General features: G+C 43.5%; 1 protein-coding gene, 1 long non-coding RNA gene and 2 pseudogenes across 2 annotated transcripts in view; 1 reads left to right on the top strand and 3 right to left on the bottom strand.

The window, feature by feature from the left end:
- Nucleotides 1-1096: 1096 nt before the first annotated feature.
- LOC139225973 (U2 spliceosomal RNA) lies at nt 1097-1268 on the bottom strand (annotated as a pseudogene).
- Nucleotides 1269-1381: 113 nt separating this feature from the next.
- LOC139226088 (U2 spliceosomal RNA) lies at nt 1382-1619 on the bottom strand (annotated as a pseudogene).
- Nucleotides 1620-16292: 14673 nt separating this feature from the next.
- Nucleotides 16293-19629, bottom strand: LOC139281452 (uncharacterized). Its single transcript, XR_011596880.1, has 3 exons — nt 19377-19629; nt 17529-17688; nt 16293-17283 (listed from the first exon to the last, which is right to left on the bottom strand). It is a non-coding gene; the product is annotated as an uncharacterized lncRNA (long non-coding RNA).
- Nucleotides 19630-22474: 2845 nt separating this feature from the next.
- Nucleotides 22475-24938, top strand: part of tspan12 (tetraspanin 12) — a 60843-nt gene continuing 58379 nt past the window's right edge. Inside the window, exons 1-2 of the mRNA XM_070901615.1 lie at nt 22475-22601; nt 24094-24176. Of these exons, the coding sequence (XP_070757716.1) occupies nt 22536-22601; nt 24094-24176 (149 nt within the window). The 5' untranslated portion in view covers nt 22475-22535. The remainder of the gene's footprint in view (nt 22602-24093; nt 24177-24938) is intronic.

Here is a 24938-nt window from a genome sequence, read left to right on the forward strand (position 1 = left end):
CATATCCCTATACATTCCAAAGGGGGAATTCCTTTGCGCACCGTTCCCCTGACCCTAACTGAGACTGTTAGATGGATTCAAAGAAACGATATTGGAACAGGTAGCTCACCGCACTGCTGAGGCTCTGGAGGGCATCACAGCTGAAATGGTAGCGATAAGGACCGTAGCATTACAAAACCGAATGGCCCTCGATTACCTGTTAGCTGAGAAAGGGGGAACGTGTGCCCTGATAGGATCTGAATGTTGCACTTACATTCCTGATAGTTCAGAAAACATAACCCACCTTGCCGATCACATAAGGAGGGAGGTGAAAAAGTTATCCACACCAGCAAAAGAACTTAGCAGGTTTGATTGGTTTCTGGGTGGATCTTGGAGATCCTATCTAATACATGGGGCAATTGTTCTCATCATAATAATTACCTGCTGTTTGATTGTTGGTTGCCTTAACCTCTGCTGTAAAGCAATGACAAGGTTAGCAGACCCTCTTGTGGTCAAGGGTTCCCGGGTTATGATCCAACAAACTAGAGAACTACTCAACAATGCAATACTCATAGAATGATCCTAAATGTTATCATAGAATGATAAAAGGGGGGATGTGGATATCTGAACGGAATATATGGAATTAAGGACAGTAAAGTAAACGGGATATATGAAAATGTATAAGCCATGGAAGAATAGCTGGGAGAATGTCAGATTGCAAATAGTGCAACATCAGCATAGCTAACAGTCTGTCTCAAGGCTTCAAGTCACTAATCCTGCCAATAATATATAATTGTAACATGAAATACATCTGCAGAATTGCAAGGTCTCAGTAAATAGTCACACCATTAGATTGAAACATTTGGAGGCAATACTTGAGCTTTCAAGAAGAACATCTCATATAGATTGACTAATGAGTGGCTGAGTTAGACTGTCAATCCATTTGTATTTTGTTATCTGATTTCAAAACTGTATAACTGTTAACGCTTTACGATGTAACTTCACCTATCCGTAGGGAGTGTGTACGCTCTATCCAGAGAGTATACCTTCTGTCTGATAGGTCTTACTGGCCGGTAATAAAGACTGCTTTGTTCAAAGCACAAGAGGTATTCGACTCAGTAATTTTACTGAACCAGATTGAAGTAAAAGAATCCAGGAATTAACACGTGGAGTGGACGGAGCAAGCCCCTGGTCCATCTCCCTGTTCCAAAAATCAATTTAATATTTGGTCCCCAGATAGGGGACATATCAGATATTAAACTAACAAGAACAGATTTAAAAAAATTTTTTTTTTTAATTCATAGCCAATCGTTCCAATTCTTTGTCAAATCACAAACGCCAGAGGTCACCTTGCACACATCAAGGATCACTCTGCGCCAATGCTCTTAGCCAAAAGGCCTAGAGCCACTGCACCGTTCCTGGAAGTACTGCAATACCAGGTTCGTGCCATGGAGGTGGATGGGTCAGGCCCCCCACACACCTCGTGGAGGTGGATGGGTCAAGCCACCCCATCCACATCCTATTTCCAAAAAAGCAAGCATATACCTTCCTGATCCAGGGAGAACCACCTTGGGGTTATGGTGGTTACTCCCCTGTCAGGTCAGTTACGCATGATCTTAGCCAAAAGGCCGAGAACCTCACGATTCACAGAATAGAATGCCTTTACCAGGCCAACAAAAACCACACAGAGATTCTGATACTCCTCCTTACACGTTTCCTGGATTTGGCGGGCTGAGAAAATCATGTCAGATGTTACGCAAAATAAAAGCTTTTGACATCGGAAGCAAAATAGACAGCAATGCTGATCACATTTATTTTTGTAAGAATAATCTAATCGTCATTATATTTGAACTGCTTTGTGACATTTCTGAGAGGCTTGATAAAGCAACATGCAAATGTGAGTCTTAATTGCTTTGTTGATTGGTCGGTTTAATCGACAGCCAGACCTTTCTCCCTGTTGATGCAATAAGCTGCAAGTTGTCATTTTGACTTTAATTAAACACTGATAATAAAATCAACTTATAACTGGTATTTGAACATTAAGTATGCTGTACGATTTACACAGAAATCTGCAGTAAAAACATTTAATAGTAGAAATGATATTTCCCTGTTTCAGGTTTCTTCTCAAAACTGAAGCAGATAAAATAAAAGAAGCTCAAGTGCTCCCTCTACCAGCCTCATGGCTCACAGCACCATTGTTCCCTGTGCAGTACAGGTATTAACATTTAGAACTAAGTAACATGTTACAGCAGTGACCCGCATGATTCAACATACAATCTTGTTTACTCCTCGAATCCATATGGTGATGTGGTAAATAGTATACAAAATGTCTTCGCTGTAAATTCACTGAAGATTTTCTGTTATTGAGGTAAATTACATTGAAAACACAACATTGTCAGTTAAATATGATGTCCATGTCATTTGCAATTTTATTAGAGCAATTCAGTATTTGCCAAGAATCCACAGATTGATGAGCTGTTTAGTTATTGAATGTGGTGCAAGTCAGTAGATTAGAAATTGAAATTACAAAGCATGATGTATGGAATAATTGCATTTAGCCTAGTGTAAAACTTGTCAGAAGTATTCGCCTAATTGAAAGACACCAAGGGACCGAAATTGCCCCCCACTGGAAGCAGGGCGCGCGCGGGGCCGTTTCTGTTCTTTTCACCACCACAGTGGATGAGGTGGCCTCTTGAGCAAAATTATGCTCTTTGTGGCTTTATTTTCCGGCGCTCATAATGGGGGTGGTTGTGCAACGGAGAGCACACTTGAGGGACTGAAGTTGGGAGGTGGTGGGGGGGGGGGGGGGAAGGGGGGGGGTGGAGTTGCTGCCACTGTCAGTCATCAGCACAGTGCCGATAATGTCATCACGGCACCGCATCACCACGGCTCTCCCCTTCACTTAAAGGGGAGAGCCTGCACGCTTTTTATAGTCTGGTCCACTGGGCCACCAGGGAGGGTTTTGGCTGGGTCAGCGGCCTGGCACCCAATAAGGGGTGCTAGGCTGCCTGTTGGCGCCCCGGCCGAACCCGGGGCATAATTGTCGGCCCGACATGGCAGTCGGCCGACAAGAAAAACATGGTGGCAGTGGCAGTGCGTCCTCCCCTTTAATAGGAGCCGCACCGCCATTTTAGAAGGCCACAGCCTCACTGCACCATCTCAAAAAAGCAGGTTTTGACACCGCCCGGCAGGAGAAAGATTTTCTCGGCGGAATTTCGCCATTGGCGAGGGGGGGGGGACATCGGCAGTGTGCACGCTGATGACGCACTTAGAACGGCTCGGCAGCAACGGAGCGGGATGAGGGAGTGGTGTGGGGGGGGGAGGGGTGGGTGGGGGCGGGTCACTGCCGGGATACCACAGGAGCGGAATTTTGATAATGGCGGCCATTACACGAAAAATTGTCGGCCATCGCACTCTGCAGCATGGCCGCTGATTTCCGGTGTTAACAAGCCTAAAGGGAAGGGGCAATTTCAGCCCCCAAATGAGTTAAATTATTATATTTGAGGATTGGCAGCTATATGGATGAAAATATTAATTATAATCATGTTTCCTATTCCCTTCTAGATAGAGATAATGGCTTTAAAATTCCAGCCTCCCCAGGTCCGCACGGAGTGTGTACGGACCTGGGAAGGCATTGCAAAAAACGATTTACGGCGTGCGATGCGCATGTGCCGAAAGCAGGCTTTTCCAATCTATTAAGTTTCTGGCTTGACAGATCCAACGCATCTCGGGGAGAAGGACATTCCCACGGCAGAGATTGCGCTATTTTCCCATGTCTTGCCCAGCGAATGTCCTTGCGCCTGGTAAAAGCAGGTGAAGTGCATAGCCTACTTTTTATCAGCGTAAGAGTTTTAAAACATATCAAAAACATAAAAATAAAATTTTAAAATACATATTTATGTTAAAAACCCTGCCCACTCAGGTAATTTTATTTTAAACCATAAATAAAACTTTTTTTTTAAATCGCCAAATATTTTTTCAAAAACATTTCTATCAACTTTAATTTCTATAATGTATTTATGTGAGGTGTTTAAAAAAAAAATATATGTAGTGTTTGGGTGTTTGGGGGTGCTTCTCATCATAGTAATAGGAGTTTCAGACTATGAATGAGAAAATACTTTACCGTGATTGGGTGTCCAGGCCTATGTGACTCCTACGGACGTCCCAACGTGAACGTGCTCCGTTGCGCAAGAAGAGGAGGCCTCAAGTCCGGAATCTCTGGTGAGCGTTCGACCAAAAGGTAGGTGCGCATCTTCTCTCCTATTTTTAGTTGAACGCCTGCGGGAAGAAGAAACCGGGATTTCAGGCCCAATAATATGATCTGCTCATAAAGCATGATTAGTTACAAATGTGCAGTATTATTGAGTGGTAGGATGAAATTCAGCACCAGAATTCCCTTCACAGCATTTCTGATTCCCTACAGGAAGAAGGGAAAACTTAAGGACTGTTTGCATGTATTTCCTAATATGGTCTTGGCAGAGGGTTGTGAACAAGTTGCCTATGCATCATCTTGGTATGTTGTATGTTGTACAGGAATAGCTTAAAGAATGGAAGAAAATAAAAGTAAATAAATACAATTATACAAATATAATTATTTGTTAAGCCGCCTCCACGTCAGTGCATCGTTTATTGGTCTTCCCAATGTTTAATTGGAGTAAATGTCCGCTCATCCAGTACTGGATGTCGCACAAGCAGCCCAAGAACACAATGACAATGGAAAGGTTGAAAGAGGTGGTAATGAGGTAGAGCTGAGTGTCGTCAGATTATTTGTGGAACTTGAAATTGTGTTTTCGGATGATGTCGCCAGGGGATAGCATGTTGATGAAATATAGGAGGGGGCCAAGGATACATCCTTGGGGCCTCCAAAAGAAATGGTGCCAGAGCAGGGAGAGTGCATAATCAGCTTCCTTTGTGCCATGTATGACTCCAGCCACTGGAGAATTTTCCACCTGATCCTCATTGACTTCAGATTTACTAAGGCCCCTAGGTGCACACTGGGTTGAATTCAGCCTTTATGCCAATGACAGTCAATCTCACCTCACCTCTGGAATTCAGCTTTTGTGTCTGTGTTTGGACTCATTCATTCATAGGCAGTCCCTCGAATCGAGGAAGACTTGCTTCCACTCTGTAAGTGAGTTCTCAGGTGACTGAACAGTCCAATTCTGGAATTACAGTCTCTATCGGAGGTGGAACAGACCTCCGGAGGAAAGGGTGGGTGGTGAGGCTGGTTTGCCGCACGTTCCTTCTGCTACCTGCGCTTGTTTTCTGCATGCTCTCGGCATCGAGACCCGAGGTGCTCAGCGCCCTCCCGGATGCTCTTCCTCCAATTATGGTGGTCTTTGGCCAAGGATTCCCAGGTGTCAGCGAGGGTGGTGCACTTTATCAAGGAGGCTTTGAGGGTGTCCTTGAAACATTTTCTCTGCCAACCTGGGGCCCGCTTGTTGTGTAGGAGTTCCGATTGGAGCGCTTGCTTTGGGAGTCTTGTGTCCGGCATGCGGACGATGTGGCCCGCCCAACGGAGCTGGTCGAATGTGATCAGTGCTTCGATGCTGGGGATTTTGGCCTGATCGAGAAAAATGGTGCGTTTGGACTAAGGCTGTATTGAGGCCTGGAGTCGAGTAACCTTGGCAGAACCCAATCTGAGTATAAGTGAGAAGGTTATTGGTGAGCAAGTGTTGTTTGATAGCACCTTTGACAACTCCTTCCATCACTTTGCTAATAATTGAGTGTAGGTCAATAGAGTGGTACTTGAATTTGTCCTGCCTTTTATGGACAAGACATTCCTGGGCAATTTTCGGGTAGATGCTAATGTTACATAAGAACATTAGAAATAGGAGTAGGAGTAGGCCATTTCACCCCTCAAGCCTGCTCTGCCATTCAATAAGATCATGGAAGATCTGATCTTGGGCTTAGCTCCACTTCCCTGCCCGCTCCCCATAACTGTTCACTCCCTTATCGCTCAGAAATCTGTCTCTCTCCATCTTAAATATGTTCCTCCACAGCTCACTGGGGCAGAGAAGTCCACAGATTTACAACCCTCTGAGAGAAGAAATTCCTCCTCATCTCAGTTTTAAATGGCTGATGGTGGTTTTTGCGACTGGAGGGATGTTTCCAGTGGGTTTCTGCAGGGCTCAGTACTAGGTCCCTTGCTTTTTCTGATAAACATCAATGATCTAGACTTAAATATAGGGGGTATGATTAAGAAGTTTACAGATGATACTAAAATCGGCTGTGTGGTTGATAATGAAGAAGAAAGCTGCAGAATGCAGGATATATCAATCAATTAGTCAGGTGGGCAGAACAGTGGTAAATGGAATTTAATCCAGAGAAGCGTGAGGTAATGCATTTGGGGAGGGCTAACAAGGAAAGGGAATACACATTAAATGGTAGGATACTGAGAAGTGACTAGGAACAAAGGGACTTTGGAGTGCATGCCAACAGATCCCTGAAAGTAGCAGGCCAGGTAGATAAGGTGGTTAAGGCGGCATACGGAATGCTTGCCTTTATTAACAGAGGCATAGAATACAAGAGCAGTGAGGTTATGCTTGAACTGTATAAAACACTGGTTAGGCCACAGCTAGAGTACTGTGGCAGTTCTGGTCACCGCATTACAGGAGGGACATGATTGCACTGGAGAGGGTACAGAGGAGATTTACGAGGATGTTGCCAGGAGTGCAGAATCTAAGCTATGAGGACAGATTGGAAAGAGGAGGCTGAGGGGAGACCTCATTGAGGTGTATAAAATTATGAGGGGCCTAGATATCCTAGATAGAAAGGGCCTATTTCCCTTAGCAGAGGGTCAACAATCAGGTGGCATAAATTTAACGTAATTGGTAGAAGGTTTAGAGGGGATTTGAGGGTAAATTTATTTATGCAGAAGGCTGTGGGGGTCTGGAACTCACTGCTTGAAAGGGTGGTAGAGGTAGAAACCCTCACCACATTTAAAAAGTACTTGGATGTGCATCTGAAGTGCTGTAACCTACAGGGTTATGGACCTAGAGCTGGAAAGTGGGATTAGGCTGGATAGCCTCTTGTTGGCTGGCATGGAGACAATGGGCCGAAATGGCCTCCTTCCGTATTATAAACTTCTATGATTCTATGCTTCTATGAACCCCTTATTCTGAAACTACGCCCCTAGTTCTAGATTCCGTTAGAGGGGAAGCATCCTCTCTGCATCCACCTTGTCAAGCCTCCTCTGTATCTTATATGTTTCAATAAGATCACCTCCCATTCTTCGAAACTCCAATGAGTATAGGCCCAGCCTACTCAATTTTTCCTCATGTCAACCCCTTCATCTCAGGAATCAACTTAGTGAATCTTCTCTGAACTGCCTCCAATGCAAGTATAACCTTCCTTAAATAAGGAGCCCAAAACTGTATGCAGTACTCTAGGTGTGGCCTCACCAATACCCTGTACAGTTGTAGCAGGACTTCTTTGCTTTTATACTCCATTGCCCTTGCAATAAAGGCTAACATTCCCTTTGCCTTCCTGATTACTTGCTGTACCTGCATGCTAACTTTTTGTGTTTCATGCACAAGGATCCCCAGGTCCCTCTGTACTGCAGCATTTTGTAATTTCTCTCCATTTAAATAATAATTTGCTTTTTTATTTTTCCTGCCAAAGTGGATAACCTCACATTTTCCCACATTATATTCCATCTGCCAAATGTTTGCCCACTCACTTAGTCTGTCAATATCCCTTTGAAGATTTTTTGTGTCCTCACAACTTGCTTGTATCATCAGCAATGTTTGTATCATCAGCAAACTTGGCTACATTACACTCGGCCCATGTTGTAGCTGTACTGGTACAATGTGGCTAGAGGCACAGCTAGTTCTGGAGCACAAGTCTTCATCACTGCAGCTGAGATGTTGCTGGGACGCATAGCCTTCGTGTTTCCATTGCACTCAGCCATTTTTTGAAGTTACGTGGAGTGAACTGAATTGACCAAAGACTGGCATCTGTGATTTGGGGAATTCAGGAGGATGCCAAGAAGGACCAATTACTCAGCACTTCTGTACTCACATATAGGACAGAAGATTGTGAGGGGTGTGGCTATGATTTCTCAATAAGCACTTCCAGCATGGAAGGCTCCATGTTGGGAAAATGCATTCAGAAAATAGTCCCTCTTGAATATTGTGTCCAGTTTTGATCATTGAAACACAAAGGGAATAAGTTTGTAGTATGAGCAGGTAGTTGAGGAAAATTGCTTCAAATTAAACTGCAGGCGTAGGAAATAAATGGAAAATGTAGAACTGACATCTTAATACGAAGACTGAAGAATGGACTTCCAGGTAAAGTAGTGGAGGCAGAAACCCCGGAATAATTTAAGAAACTATTAAATGCCATGAGGGCGGGAGACTGTAAGATCGTCTTGGATAGATGAGCTAAGGTGGCTTATTTCATCTTGTGATCTGTAAGATGGTTTTCTGTATGAAAGAAGGCATTCCAGATGTTACAGATTGCTGTTTTTAGCCTGTTCTTAAAATCTCACAGACTTAAAAAAATTTCCTAAAATCTACATTGGGCCAAAAATTGCAGTCGGAGGCTCCCTGCCGGCGGACGCCTCCTACCACAAAAAAACCTGAAAGTACCTGGTGGTCCCACTCCAACGAAGACTTTGGGTCTCAGGCCTAACTGCGCAGCCCAGTGCAGAGGCCCACATATCCTGGGAGCGTAAGCGTTTCTTGGGATCACGTGTGCCTGGACCACCAATGAAAATGTAGTATTCTCATTCATAACAATGGGAGCTCCAAGCTCCCATTGCTATGAATGGGGAGACCCCTAAAAACAAATAAAACACAAACATTAATTTAATAAACACTTCACTTTTTAAAAATTGATAAAAATTGAATTAAATGTTTTAGAGAAAAATGTATTTTTTTGAAATTTAAAAAAAATATTTTAGTAGTGTTAAACATAAACTTACCTTCATGGGCAGGGTTTTTACCAGGCGTAAGCGTTTGAAGGACATTCGCTAGACAAGAGTTGAGCAAATAGCCCAAATCTCCGCCCACGAAAGCCCTTCTCCCAGGGATGCGTGCAATCTGTCAAAACACATTTTGACAGATCGCAAGTGCTAGGTTTAGTTGCATGGACACGGAATTTGGGGGCCTCTTTGGGCACATGCACACGTTGTACACACCTAGAGAGGCCGCAATTTACGGGCCATTATTTGATGCTTGAATGTGCAGCCTTGTTATAAATTTGTACTTTCTATTGTACTTAAAATTGTATCAAATGCAGCAGCTTCACCATACAAACCATTCAGTAAGACACATAGGCAAGAACATAATTTTTTGTCATGTGAGGAGCAAGGTGCCATCACTTGGAAAGTCTATTGTCCTTGTTCAATGGATTTGCATGTAGAAATTATAGTGATACTTTATTTATACAGGATGTTCAATCTTTACTTAAAGCTAACCTGCACCTCTTAAAGGCAGTCTGCACTTCTTAAAGGCGAGTTGCCTTCTGGTGATGAAAAATGTTAAAAGTGCTTCAGCACTAACCCAAATGGGAAAAGGCATCCAGGGTCTTGGATGCAGCACTCGGAGCCTTTGTGCAGGGGACCTTCCAGAAAGAAGGAAGATGGACCAGATCGCCAAGGCAGTCTCTGCCACCAATGTCATGCCAGGATCTAACTCCAGTGTCCAATGAAGTTTCATGACCTCAGATCAGTGGCCAAGGTCAGTGAATGCATCTTCAAAAGCTGTCTCCTACCAACTGCACCACTAGCCTCACACACTGCTCAATACAGGACTCACCCTATCAGTCATCTAACAACAATCTCTACCAAACACGAGGCACACATCACATTCTTAGCTTCACCTCACCCCCTTGGAGGAGACGGTGCTGGCCATTCTTGACAGGGGCTACCTCACATTCTCAGCTTCACCTCACTCCATTGGAGGAGACGGTGATGGCCATTCTTGACAGAAGCATGGCTGAGCCCTTGGCCAGCAGCGGGGCTGAAAGAAAAGAAAGAAAGACTTGGATTTATATAGTACCTTTCACGGCCACCTCAAAGCGCTTTACAGCCAACGGAGTGTAGTCACTGATTGTAATGTCGGAAATGCGGCAGCCTATTTGCGCACAAGCTAGCTCCCACAAATACCAATGTGATAATGACCAGATAATCTGTTTTGGTTATGTTGATTGAGGGATAAGTATTGGCTGAGACACTACAGATTACTCCCCTGCTCTTTTTTGAAACAGTGCCATGGGATCTTTTATGTCCACTTGAAACAGCAGACGGGGCCTCGGTTTAACGTCTCATCCGAAAGACGGCACCTCCGACAGGAATCAGTCTGGTGAACCTTTGTTGCATTCTCTCTATGACAAGTATATCATTCCATACGTAAGGAGACCAAAACTGTACACAATACTCCAGGTGTGGTCTCACCAGGGCCCTATACCTCAAGTCGCTGGAGAAATACCATCAACGATGTCTCCGCAAGATCCTGCAAATCCTCTGGGAGGACAGACGCACCAACGTTATCATCCTCGATCAGGCCAACATCCCCAGCATTGAAGCACTGACCAAACTTGATCAGCTCCTCTGACAGGCCACATAGTTCACATGCCAGACACGAGACTCCCAAAGCAAGCAATCTACTCGAAACTCCTTCACGGCAAATGAGCCAAAGGTGGGCAGAGGAAACATTACAAGGACACCCTCAAAGCCTCCATGATAAAATGCAACATCCCCACTGACACCTGGGACACCCTGGCCAAAGACCGCCCTAAGTGGAGGAAGTGCATCCAGGAGGGCGCCAAGCACCTTGAGTTTCATCGCCGAGATCATGCAGAAATAAAGCGCAGGCAGCGGAAAGAGCGTGCGGCAAACCAGTCCCACCCACCCCTTCCTTCAACGACTATCTGCCCCACCTGTGACAGGGACTGTGGTTCTCATATTGGACTGTTCAGCCACCTAAGGACTCATGTTTAGAGTGGAAGCAAGTCTTCCTTGATTCCGAGGAACTGCCTATGATGATACAATTGCAGTATCAGCTTAAATCTTTTGTACTCAACTCCCTGGGGTGGTACTTGAACCCACAATCTTCTGACTGAAGCGAATGTGCTACCCACTGAGCCACAGCTGACACACAAGAATACAAGCTGCCAGTATCCTCATACATTAACCTCTTTCTCACATCCCACTTCCCACTCATTCTACAATATCTTCTGATTTACAAGTTGCATATGGTGTAAGCATGCACCTTTTCCTTTACCCTGCCTCCCGTCACCACAACCCTAACCTTGTGCCTTCCTCATTTCAGGCACCCAAGAAATCCAGCCTGCCCAGCCAGTGGTTGACCAAGAAGAGGGAGAGGAGACTGATGAAGGAAAAGAAGAAACACCATCACTCAATTTCACACTCCCAGCCAACAGCTCCTCAAGTTTGTCCTGCAAGGTCATCTGCAGTGGCCCCCACTGAAAGTCAGAAACCTTCCACCAGCCATGCTGCAGCCACTGGGGGAGCACTGCTAAGTGCAGTGGAACATAAGAACGTAAGAATTAGGAGCAAGAGTATGCCATTCGGACCCTCGAGCCTGCTCCGCCATTCTACCTCAACTCCACTTTTCTGTACTTCCCCATATCCCTTGATTCCTTAATAGTCAAAAACCTATCGATCTCTGTCTTGAATATCCTCAATGACTGAACCTCCACAGCCTTCTGGGGTAGAGAATTCCAAAGATACGCCACCCTCTGAATGAATACATTTCTTCTCGTCTCAGTCCTAAATGGCTGACCCCATATTCTGAGACTGTGACCCCTGGTTCTAGACTCCCTAGCCAGGGGAAACATTCTCCCTGCAACTACCCTATAAAGACCTGTAAGAATATTGTATGTTTCAATGAGATCACCACTCATTCGTCTAAACTCTAGAGAATATAGACCAAGTCTCACCTCATAGGACACCTCATCGGACAAACCCCCATCCCAGGAATCAGTCTGGTGAACCTTTGTTGCACTCCCTCTATGACAAGTATATCATTCCATAGGTAAGGAGACCAAAACTGTACACAATACTCCAGGTGTGGTCTCACCAGGGCCCTATATAATTTCAGTCAGACATCTTTGCTCATTCTCAAATCCTCTTGTAATAAATGCCAACATATCATTTGCTTTCTTAATTGCTTGCTGTACCTGTATGTTAACTTTCAGTGATTCGTGTTCAAGGACACCCAGATTCCTCTGAACATCAACATTTCCCAATCTCTCACCATTTAAAAAATACTTTGTTTATCTAGTTTTACTACCAAAGTGGATAACTTCACATCACTCCACATTATATTCCATGTGCCATGTTCTTTCCCATTCAATTAGCCTGTATATATCCCCCTGAAGTCTCTTTGCATTGTCCTCACAACTTACATTCCCACCTAGCTTTGTATCATCGACAAACTTGGATATATTACATTTGGTCCCCTCATCCAAATCTTTGATATAGGTGGTGAATAGCTGAGGCCCAAGCACTGATCCTTGTGGTACCCCACTAGTTACAGTCTGCCAACCCAAAAATGATCCGTTTATTCCTACTCTCTGTTTTCTGTCAGTTAACCAATCCTCAATCCATACGAGTATATTACCCCCAATCCCATGAGCCCTAATTTTATTTAATAAACTCTTATGTGGCATCTTATCGAATGCCTTCTGAATATCCAAATACACCACATCCACTGGTTCTCCCTGAACTCTTCTGCTAGTTACAACCTGAAAAAACTGTAGCAGATTCGTAAAACATGATTTCCCTTTCATGGGTGACTTTAATCTACATATTGATTGGGCTAACCAAACTGGTAGCAATGCAGTGGAGGAGGATTTCCTGGAGTGTATTAGGGATGGTTTTCTGGACTAATATATCAAGGAACTAACTAGGGAGCTGGCCATCCTAGACTGGGTGATGTGTAATGAGAAAGGACTAATTAGCAATCTTGTTGTGCGAGGCCCCTTGGGGAAGAGTGACCATAACATTCTTTATTTGGATGGAGAGTGACACAGTTAATTCAGAGACTAGGGTCCTGAATTTAAGGAAAGGTAACTTCGATGGTTTGAGGCGTGAATTGGCTAGAATAGACTGGCAAATGATACTTAAAGGGTTGACGGTGGATAGACAATGGCAAACATTTAAAGATCACATGGATGAACTTCAGCAATTGTACATTCCTGTCTGGAGTAAACATAAAACGGGGAAGGTGGCTCCACCGTGGCTAACAAGGGAAATTAAGGATAGTGTTAAATTCAAGGAAGAGGCATATAAATTGGCCAGAAAAAGAAACAAACCTGAGGACTGGGAGAATTTTATAATTCAGCACAGTAGGACAAAGGATTTAATTAAGAGGGGGAAAATAGAGTACGAGAAGAAGCTTGCCGGGAACATAAAAACTGACTGCAAAAGCTTCTATAGCTATGTGAAGAGAAAAAGATTAGTGAAGACAAACGTAGGTCCCTTGCAGTCAGATTCAGATGAATTTATAATGAGGAACAAAAAAATGGCAGACCGATTGAACAAATACTTTGCTTCTGTCTTCATGAAGGAAGACACAAATAGCCTTCCGGAAGTACTAGGGGACCGAGGGTCTAGTGAGAAGGAGGAACTGAAGGATATCCTTATTAGGCGGGAAATTGTGTTAGGGAAATTGATGGGATTGAAGGCCGATATATCCACGGGGCCTGATAGTCTGCATCCCAGAGTACTTAAGGAAGTGGCCCTAGAAATAGTGGATGCATTGGTGATCATTTTCCAACAGTCTATCGACTCTGGATCAGTTTCTATGGACTGGACGGTAGCTAATGTAACACCACTTTTTAAAAAGGGAGGGAGAGAGAAAGCGGGTAATTATAGACTGGTTAGCTTGACATCAGTAGTGGGGAAAATGTTGGAATCAATTATTAAGGATGAAATAGCAGCGCATTTGGAAAGCAGTAACAGGATCGGTCCAAGTCAGCATGGATTTATGAAGGGGAAATCATGCTTGACAAATCTTCTGGAATTTTTTGAGGATGTAACTAGTAGAGTGGACAAGGGAGAACCAGTGGATGTGGTGTATTTGGACTTTCAAAAGGCTTTTGACAAGGTCCCACACAAGAGATTGGTGTGCAAAATCAAAGCACATGGTATTGGGAGTAATATACTGACGTAGATAGAGAACTGGTTGGCAGATAGGAAGCAGAGAGTCAGGATAAACGGGTCCTTTTCAGAACGGCAGGCAGTGACTAGTGGAGTGCTGCAAGGCTCAGTGCTGGGACCTCAGCTCTTTACAATATACATCAATGATTTGGATGAAGGAATTGAGTGTAATATCTTCAAGTTTGCAGATGACACTAAACTGGGTGGCAGTGTAAGCTGTGAGGGGGACGCTAGGAGGCTGCAGGGTGACTTGGACAGGTTAGGTGAGTGGACAAATGCATGGCAGATGCAGTATAATGTGGATAAATGTGAGGTTATCCACTTTGGGGGCAAAAACGCAAAGACAGAATATTATCTGAATAGCGGCAGATTAGGAAAAGGGGAGGTGCAACGAGACCTGGGTGTCATGGTTCATCAGTCACTGAAACTTGGCATACAGGTACAGCAGGCGGTGAAGAAGGCAAATGGTATGTTGGCCGTAATAGCTAGGGGATTTGAGTATAGGAGCGGGGAGGTCTTACTGCAGTTGTACAGGGCCTTGGTGAGGCCTCACCTGGAATATTGTGTTCAGTTTTGGTCTCCTAATCTGAGGAAAGATGTTCTTGCTATTGAGGGAGCGAAGGTTCACCAGACTGATTCCCGGGATGGCTGGACTGACATATGAGGAGAAACTGGATCAACTGGGCCTTTATACATTGGAGTTTAGAAGGATGAGAGGGGATCTCATAGAAACATATAAGATTCTGACGGGACGGGACAGGTTACATGCGGGTAGAATGTTCCCGATGTTGGGGAAGTCCAGAACTAGGGGAGTCTTAGAATAAGGGGTCGGCATTTAGGACTGAGATGAGGAGAAACTTCTTCACTCAGAGAGTTGTTAACCTGTGGAATTCCCTGCCGCAGAGAGTTGTTGATGCCAGTTCGTTGGATATATTCAAGAGGGAGTTAGATATGGCCCTTACGGCTAAGGGGATCAAGGGGTATGGAGAGAAAGCAGGAAAGGGGTACTGAGGGAATGATCAGCCATGATCTTATTGAATGGTGGTGCAAGTTCGAAGGGCCGAATGGCCGACTCCTGCACCTATTTTCTATGTTTCTATTTTTCTAAATCCGTGTTGACTCTGTACAATCCTATTATTATTTTCTAAGTGCCCTGTTATCATGTCTTTAATAATAGATTCTAGCATTTTCCCTACTATTGATGTCAGGCTAACTGATCAGTAGTTCCCCGTTTTCTCTCTCATTCCTTTCTTAAATAGCGGGGTTACATTTGCTCCCTTCGAATCCACGGGAATCTTTCTAGAATTAATGGAATTTTGGAAGATGACAACCAATGCATCCACTATCTCTATAGCCACCTCTTTCAAAACCCTAGGATATAGGCAGCCGGTCCAGGGGATTTATCGGCTTTCAGTCCCATTAATTACTCCAGTACTATTTTTTTGGTAATAATAATTTATTTCAATTCATCATTCTCGCTAGATCTTGGTTCTCCACGATTTCGGGGAGGTTTTTTGCATGGTTGGACCATTTTTCCAGTGGTGTTTTTATTCCTTAAGGGAATGTATATTCTTCCATGAAGACAGACACAAAGTATTTGTTTAATTTCTCTGCCATTTTTTTATTACCCCTCTCCAGAACCCTCAGATAGAAGCCGAGTATCGCTATAATGAGAGCCATGCAGCCACACGCAACATTGTCGAACAAACAATTGGAGCGCTTCCGATGTCTGGACCACTGTGGAGGCTGCCTCGAATACTCCCCTCAGCAGGTTTATGAGTTCATTGTGGTGTGCTGCATGCTACACAACTTAGACATCATGAGAGGACAGGACTTGCCAATGGGGATTGCAGGACAATCTCAGGTGGGGGAGGGGGGGGGAGGAGGAGGAGGAGGAGGAAGACGAGGAAGAGGAATCTGGCGAGGAACCCATGCCATTACTCCCACCACAGCCACAGAGAAGAAATGTCGCCGCTGCAAAAGCCTTACGTCAGCAGTTCATAATTGAACGCTTTGCTTGTAGAGTGAATGTCACGTTTGATCATTGCCTGGCCACTTTATCCCACCATGTTGACTATTCCCCCTTTTAATATGCAAATAAGACTCTACACAGGAATGGTTAAGGTGAACAAAAGAATTTATGAAACATTGTAAACTTTGTCAACTTTGTAAACTTTGTGAACTTTAATAAAATAACAAATTAGCTGCATCCAGCAGTGTGATAATTCATCATCAACAACAACATTATGAACAACATAAATCAGAACATAACAATAAAACATAAAACATAGCCTGCATCCAGCATCAACAACATAAATGCAGCAATCACTGCCACATTATCTTTTACCACTGGCTTTTGCCCCCGTTCCCCTTATCACCCTTCCTTGCTTGCTACTCCTAACCAAAGTGGCACCAAAATGGCGTGCAGCAATGTTGCCAGAGCGCTGCTGTGTTGGGGGGAGAGACAATGGAGACGCCGCATGGGTCACACTGGACCAGCTCGTGGCGTTGAAGGCCCGGCTTGTGACTAGCGAACCTCTTCATTGGTGACGCCAGTCACAGGTGGTTTTGGTTTGGATGGGCAATGCAGAGGGTATGGCGGGAGCGTTTATGGACTGCATCACCTGCCCAAGCTGAAGCAGAGCTTGTGCCTGTGATGCGCCACATTCCGCAAGGCTTCGCGCCACACTCTCCGGGACTCCATTGTCACTGCTGGAGGCCACCAGCCTCGTGTGGGTATCACGGCTAGCACTGACAATCTGCAACCCTACCTCCATAATAGTCGCACTGAAACTCTCGATGGTCGCGGAAATTCTACCCAAGACAGGTGAGGTGGATGCTCTCCCCGGACAGTCCCGCCATGTCCAGTTCCACGTTTGCCTGTCTGTCAGCGGATCAACTTTACCGACTCACCCTCCGGAGAGATGACATAGAGGATTTGAGCCCAGAACTGCGTTGCTGCACGCCACTTGTCCCAGGAGCCTCAGAGTTGTCGAACCCCGAGAAAGTCAGGTCATCGTCCTCAGACGAGGTGAGTGCCGGTAAAACAGGGGTGGATTGCATCTGCCCTGGAGTCGGCTGATCTGTAAATTCGTCCTCTTCTTCCTCTTCTTCCACATGATGGCCTGACGTGGAGTGTTGTATTGAGGGATGCGGCGCCTGTGTCTGGTCATCTGGAAATAGAAAGCAACAGACGAGTGGTTAGCAGCATGGGAGGGGGCAGGGTGACATGAGTAAGGTCGCATAGTACAGGCTCATTTGAAGGACCTCCGCTACTCCATTATATCTAGTCCACTGACACTGCATTATATTGCCCCAACCCTAGTCCACAGACACTGCAGTCCACAGTCCACAGATATTGCCCCACACAGTCCACAGATCTTGCCCCAATCCAGCCAAGGGAGGGTGCAGGACTTACCCTCAGTATCCGAGCAGGGGTCAGCGCCCCCAGTGGCAGTTGCCCAATCTCAGACACCGATGAGGCCTGCCACTCGCTCCTCAATGTCCGTGAGTGGCAGGGTCTGAGGCGGACCGCTGCCTGTCCGCACCTGCTCACACCGATTATGAGACTTCTTTGCCTGCAAAGATGAAAATGGGAATGCTTACAAGAGGGTCCATCTGCTCTTGTGGCACACACAGATAGCCACAAAAGCACCTTTACCATATTGTGTGAATGTAATACAGTCCTCTGTTTAATGGCCTTGGAAGTTACACGTCAAGAGGACATCGAAGTGCGGAGACATCTTATGAGATCTCAGAAAACAATCTTAATAATGTGTAAAGATCATTCATGGCAAATAGGGTGCCTAACTAAGCCTACCTATGTGTCATGCATTTTAGGAGACAACCCACAGAGTGCTGAGAGGCACCAACACCATGAGAACAAATAGTCAGATTTATAATTCAAGTAATGAAGGAGTGCATGAATGAAAATTGTACTCTGACCACTCTTGTCAGATTATTAAAAAAAATTCTGCACTGTGTTCCAGTCCCCACAACAGTTACCATTAATGTTGTGTGTGAATTTGTATTAGGATTTAGGTAACAAATTTAGAATGGTGCACTCTGTCCAAATTCTGTTGAATGTCCCCATCCCATGCCCACTAGCAAATCCATTTCTTGGAGGAATCAGGCATGATCCGTTGTTAAAAAAATGAATTCTTACATTAAAATGTTGTATTCAATATATTGTTAATACAATTTTTCATTCCACATTAATATGTTTTTGCAACCTTTTAGATTAAAATATATTTGGGTTTATCCATGTTCAGCAAACCAACCAAACCATCACTTCCCAAAAGTCACTTTCCCTGTTCTTGGAGGCTCACCCCTCCCATTCAGAGAAGAACTCTTCCCTCTATTCCCTCAAGTGACAGAAACAGTCTTACCCCATCCCCACTAGTTCACAGAACATGCTCCCTTTTTAACTCCTGCAGTTCAGAGAGATACTCCCCCTCTAACGAACCATGTTCCAGTTCACAAAGCCTCTATTCCTCGATTTCCTCCTACCAGGTCACAGAAATACTCTCCACTTCTAACATCCAATTTTCTCCTCTGCTTCCGCCACCACCCCCCCCCCCCTCCCCCCACCCCAGCCCAATTCACAACTACACACTCTTTCAACTCCTCCTGTTCAGACAGACACTGCACCTCTAACAACCCACCCCCTCCAATTCTTAGGGCATTGTTCCGCTCCAACTCCTAATAGTTCACTATTACTGTTCCCTTCTAATCTTCAATTGTCTCCTCTTCCAATCATCACCCTTTCATTTGCAGAAGCATTCTCCCTCCTTGGTGACATTCACACTGGTTATGGTTGCAGCTTCCAGATGCTGCTTTATCATTTCAGAAACAGACTGTGTGCAGTAGTAGGGATGGGCAATAAATGCTGGCCTTCCAGTGATGCCCACATCCCGTGAATGAATAAATAAAAGTAGGAATTCCTAACTGACTGCAGGACCAAGTTTTCCCACCTGCAACCTGCAGCACATGATCTATCCCTGGAGCAATGAAAAAACAGCAGCTGGGACCAGCAATGAGGAGCAGAACTACAGCGGCCTTTTGGCCAGATCCCTTGGAGCAGCTGCCCTGGCAACATAAAGTCTGCATGTTGGTATACATTGGGTAGGCCCCTGATTTTCACTTGTATTTATACAAGAGACAAACAGCAAATTATGAGCACATGATAAAAAAAATTACAGTGCACAGGAAAAGTGTGATCTAAGTGTAACATGCCCGCATCACCTGTAAAATTAAAAAAGGTCACCTTTCACTAGTATTGATGGGACCATGAAAATGCAAACGCAGAGGCCAAGGCTAAACAACGGAGAGTTTTAGGTGGATAGATATTGTGGCATTTACTGGACGACTGTGAGGAATTACGGTGTGTTCCCCCAAACGTTGAGATGACGGCTAAGTCCAGGGTGTGGCAGAGCCGCCCATTCCCCGAGTGCAGGTAAAATACCGCATTCTGGAGGGCAGCCGTCACACTGCAGACCTGGCGAGAGCCCTGTGCTCGGGGGCGTGGATCCAACCACAGGGCGCCTGCGCAGAGTGAGGGCGATCCTGCTGTCAAAGTGCTCGAGAACTGAGGAGAGATTGTGTGCACGACGAGGGCACCGCTTTTGGGCGAGTATTTGTTCAGAAAGCAAAAAGTGCAAGGATCGGAAGGCACAATACAGAAAAAAAGAGCTGCTGGGAGCTCGCAGAGTGAATGTAACACGGCGCTGCAATCTTCCTGCCCAGACAGAGGAGACGCCGCTAGGTACACCCACTTCCCAGATCCAGTAAGTTGCAACTTTGAGCTTTTCGCAAAGTTTTTATTGAGTTTTGCAACTTCTAAGGATCAGCTGGGAAGATTCGCATTTAAGGCATAATTTTTTTGTTTAATTTGGTGACTGGCATTGTGAGATTGCACCTGTGGTATTGAGTGTGTCTATGGTATTGTTAGAGTGTCTGTGGTATTCTGGGTGTCTGTGGTATATTGTTAGTGTGTCTGTGGCATTGTGAGTGTGACTGTAGTATTGTGAGTGTGTGTCTGTGTCTGTGATAATGTGAGTGTGCACGGTATTGTGAGTGTGTGTTTGTGGTAGTGTGAGTGATTGTCTGGTATTGTGAGTGTGTCTGTGGTAGTATGACTGTATTTGGCAGTGTGAGTATGTGCCTATGTTATTGTGTGTCTGTGATATTGTGAGTGTGTGTCTGGTATTGTGAGTGTGTGTCTGTGGTGGTGTGAGTGTGTGTCTATGTTATTGTGAGTGTGTGGCTGTGGCATTGTGAGTTTGTACCTTAAGTGAGTTACGATATTGATTAAATGCAACAAAGCAAACAGGTAGGCATTTTCTGATTTCTGCATCCCGATAGTAAATTGGGAGGTGAGGCATGGAGCTGGTAAATGAGTAACGGGCTGTTCGGGAGGACGGTTGCTGAGATTATTCATTGCCAGGCATTCTGGGTTAGGGTTAATCATCCTGCCGAGATTTACAGAGCAACTGAACCACTCGACCAGTGACAAGGTTTTTTTTCAATCGGGAAAGTTAGCAGAGGATTTCAGGCATTTAGAATTAGATATTTGTTCAGAAAGCAAAAAGTGCAAGGATCGGAAGGCACAATACAGAAGAAAAGAGCTGATGGGAGCTTGCAGAGTGAATGTAACACGGCGCTGCAATCTTCCTGCCCAGACAGGGGAGACGCCGCTCGGTACACCCACTTCCCACATCCAGTAAGTTGCAACTTTGAGTTTTTCGCAACGTTTTTATTAAGTTTTGCAACTTCTAAGGATCAGCTGGGAAGATTCTCCTTTAGGGCATAATTTTTTTTAATTTGGTGACTGGCATTGTGAGATTGCACCTGTGGTATTGTGAGTGTGCCTGTTGTATTGTTAGAGTGTCTGTGGTATTCTAGGTGTCTGTGGCATTGTGAGTGTGACTGTGGTATTGTGAGTGTGTGTCTGTGGTATTGAGTGTATGTCTGTGGTATTCTGGGTGTCTGTGGTATATTGTTAGTGTGTCTGTGGTATTCTGGGTGTCTGTGGTATATTGTTAGTGTGTCTGTGGCATTGTGAGTGTGACTGGTATTCTGAGTGTGTGTGTGGGATTGTGTGTGTGCGGTATTCTGGGTGTCTGTGGTATTGTGAGTGTGTGTCTGTGTCTGTGATAATGAGTGTGTCTACGGTTTTGTGAGTGTGTGCGGTATTGTGAGTGTGTCCACGGTATTGTGAGTGTGTGCCTGTGGTATTGTGAGTGTGTGTTTGTGGTAGTGTGAGTGATTGTCTGGTATTGTGAGTGTCTGTGGTAGTATGATTGTGTATTTGGTAGTGTGAGTATGTGTCTATGTTATTGTGAGTGTGTGTCTGGTATTGTGAATGTGTCCACGGTATTGTGAGTGTGTGTCTGTGATGGTGTGAGTGTGAGTCTGTGGTATTGTGAGTGTGTGTGTGTGTCATTGTGAGTTTGTACCTTTAGTGAGTTACGATATTGATTAAATGCAACAAAGCAAACAGGTAGGTATTTTCTGATTTCTGCATCCCGATAGTAAATTGGGAGGTGAGGCATGGAGCTGGTAAATGAGTAACGGGCTGTTCGGGAGGACGGTTGCTGAGATTATTCATTGCCAGGCATTCTGGATTAGGGTTAATCATCCTGCCGAGATTTACAGAGCAACTGAACCACTCGACCAGTGACAAGGTTTTTTTTCAATCGGGAAAGTTAGCAGAGGATTTCAGGTATTTAGAATTAGATAACTGTGAGCATAATAGAACAGCTCGGCAGAAATACGGTGGATACGTGAAACGGAAGGATACTTGAGCAAACTGGTGAGTTTCCAACTTTGTTTTTAAATGTAGCGATGTCCCAATTAACTGAGAAAAGCACTTCGTGACTTTCTATTGTATTAACAGTTTCTTAGTTTACATGTAAAATATAACTTTAGAGGCTGTTTAAAACGTCGATAGTTTGTTACTTGTTAACCCAGTGACACTATTTGAGAATCTGTTGTACCGTGGAAAGTTGTGTCGAACGAAACTAACCAACTTGCTGTTAACTCTTACTGAAGCGGTTGTTAGAAAACAAGGTTAACGCTAATATTAACTCTAACCCTAACTTTGACTGCCTCAAATAAGAATATTCCATAACTATAAAGCGAGATAGCGTTTCTAAATTGTACCGTCAAATTATTATGGAAGAAACCACATAAATACTCACTTCATTTCATTCCTATTTGTGTATTTAGAAAAACCGAGAGCTGAGCTATTGGATCAAGAATATATTTTAGAGTTTGACTTTTAATTGAAAATAATCTGAAATCAGCTATCAGCGAATGTTATGTGGTATCGTTTGATCATTTTGTGATCTTTTTCAGGTGACTGGGGAGGGATGGTCTGGTTGTGAAACAGAATGATGGGGTCAACCCTTGAGCTTCTTTCAGAATGGCCAGAGAAGATTCGGTTAAATGTCTGCGCTGCTCGCTTTATGCTTTGAACTTTCTTTTCTGGGTGAGTACGATTAAAAGGAACCAGATTCCTCTACGTCTGCACACAGCACACAGACAGCAATTACCAAAGGGCTCTGCAAGCTGTGGGTCTCTGGAAAATTGAGTACATTTTGGTAAGATTTACAACACCGCTCCTGCTATCTTTTCCACCACTGTGGAATCGATTTCCACCTGAACTTTGGATGTTGCTGAGGGGAAATGTTTGTTTGCGATAGTTTTAAATTAGCTGTTGATAGATATCCCATCAATGTGCTTAGACAGAATGCTCTTGTTTTTATTTACTTTGTGGTTAATTTTTGTAGTATACTGATACCATTGGTCAATAATTCTTAATATTTTACATAATTTGGAACAAATGGTATGTGCAATTCAAAGTTAGTTCATATTAGAGCAACATTTACCAGGTGCACCAAAAGATCCTATTACAAAAACTAAGATTTGAATTAATTAAATTTGAGTTGATTGGACCAGCAATGTTTCCGAAGGATATTGGGGCATTTCTATCAGGAAGATATTTTCATAATTTGATGCAGAATCTCAAGATTCTGAATCAAAAAGTAATGTAATTTTGCAGATTGAATCACACTGTAGAAATGTTCTCGTTTGATTTATACATTTTTAAAATTGAGTATTTTTGTTAATCATCTGCAATCTGAGAATAGATGCCTTTAAGGGGAAGCTAGTTAAACATATGAGGGAGAAAGGAATCGAAGGTTGTGCTGATAGGGTTAGATGAAGAGTGATGGGAGGAGGCTTGTGTGGAGCATAAACATCAGCATAGACCATTTGGGCTGAATGGCCTGTTTCTGTGCTGTACATTCTATGCAATTCTATGTAATTGAATAGGACTTTTTCTTGTGCCTTTTTATACATAGAAATCCATAAAAATGAATTGAGAATGTATAGCCATTCTGAAGTTTAGTTTCTTCACTGACAAACATTTTTCTTTAATACCTCACAATGTGCTCTGGAATTCTGAGTTATTGTTGGTAGTAAATAGATTGTAAATCTAGAATGTCTGTAATTATTTTTGTTACAAAACGTAACACAATTTCATGAGTGGTTTGCCTTTCTGATTTTGCAGACTGAGATCCTAAACAAAGTTGTATCATTGTGGGAAGAGGAAAATTGAAATAGGTGTTCGTCATTCAGTCTCCCCTTTCCCCCTTTCCCCCAAATCAATAGACATAACTTTGTCCACATCTGATCCTAACTGCAAAATCATATAACACAATTTTCAGCAGCTTAATTTGTTTAAGAAGATGAAAAAATCCATCTCTAGGCGTTGCAATGAAATACACTCATTTTCTTTTTTAAAAAGCACTAAACTACAGTACTGATACCTATGTCTGCATTTTAGTAAAACAGAGACGTTTGTGGCTGAAAGCCGATAAGCAATAATAATGGGAAACTAGTTGAGCAAAAGCAAATTACTGCACAGTTTTAAATATTTGCCTACAGAATAGTAAATAAAAGACATGCATATTTTACAGCTGATGTCAGTCTGTGTTCTGGGTGTGTCTGCATGGATGAGAGATTACCTGAATAATGTACTTGTATTAACAACAGAAACCAGGTATGTATAAACTAAGTACTAGATACATTCTATAAATGCAGTTATTTATTTAGTCTGTCAAACATGAATTGTAAGTGCATATTTAGAATGTGGAAGATGCCATGTAGAATCAACTCCCGAAAAGAGAAGCTTCTGCATTATATCTAATTCTTGTCGATACACGATTTCCTTTCACAATAGTGTTTTTATTATAAATATCATCCAGTATTTAAAATCAAAACTCCCAACCTGTAGTTTTATAGTAATTTGAGTACATTTCCTGCTCTCCTTCCTCTAGTTCAGGTTGCTTTTGTTAAAAGTTGACCATCAAATGGAATCCTTCAGTGTAACAAAAATGTATTAATACATCAGATTGTTTTTTGCTATTTAGATGAGTAGCAAACCTCAGTTTTGATACAACTTTCATTGCCAGTCTTATATTTTTGAGGTGCTGTTTGAAAATGTAAAATGCTCACAGCAACTGATGATACTCCGTTATAACATTACTCTAACATATTCTTTTTAAACTTGGTTCTAAACATGGTATTATTTGGTGCCAACAGAAAAAATGGTTTAAGTTGTTGCATGTCTAGTTTGTTTAAAAAAAGAACCTACACAGTCCTTGAACTAATTTTCAGAAAGTTTTTGGGCAAGTTGTACTGTGGGTTTTTGCATTATTTTTGAAGTTAAAATGAAAATATTTCTGGTTTGTGCCATAAGTTCAGCATCAAACTTTCATAAATGGTCTCCAATCACACCAGAAGCAACACTATACTATAATTT

This window comes from Pristiophorus japonicus, chromosome 15 (assembly GCF_044704955.1).
Source record: "Pristiophorus japonicus isolate sPriJap1 chromosome 15, sPriJap1.hap1, whole genome shotgun sequence".
Lineage (NCBI taxonomy): Eukaryota > Metazoa > Chordata > Chondrichthyes > Pristiophoridae > Pristiophorus > Pristiophorus japonicus.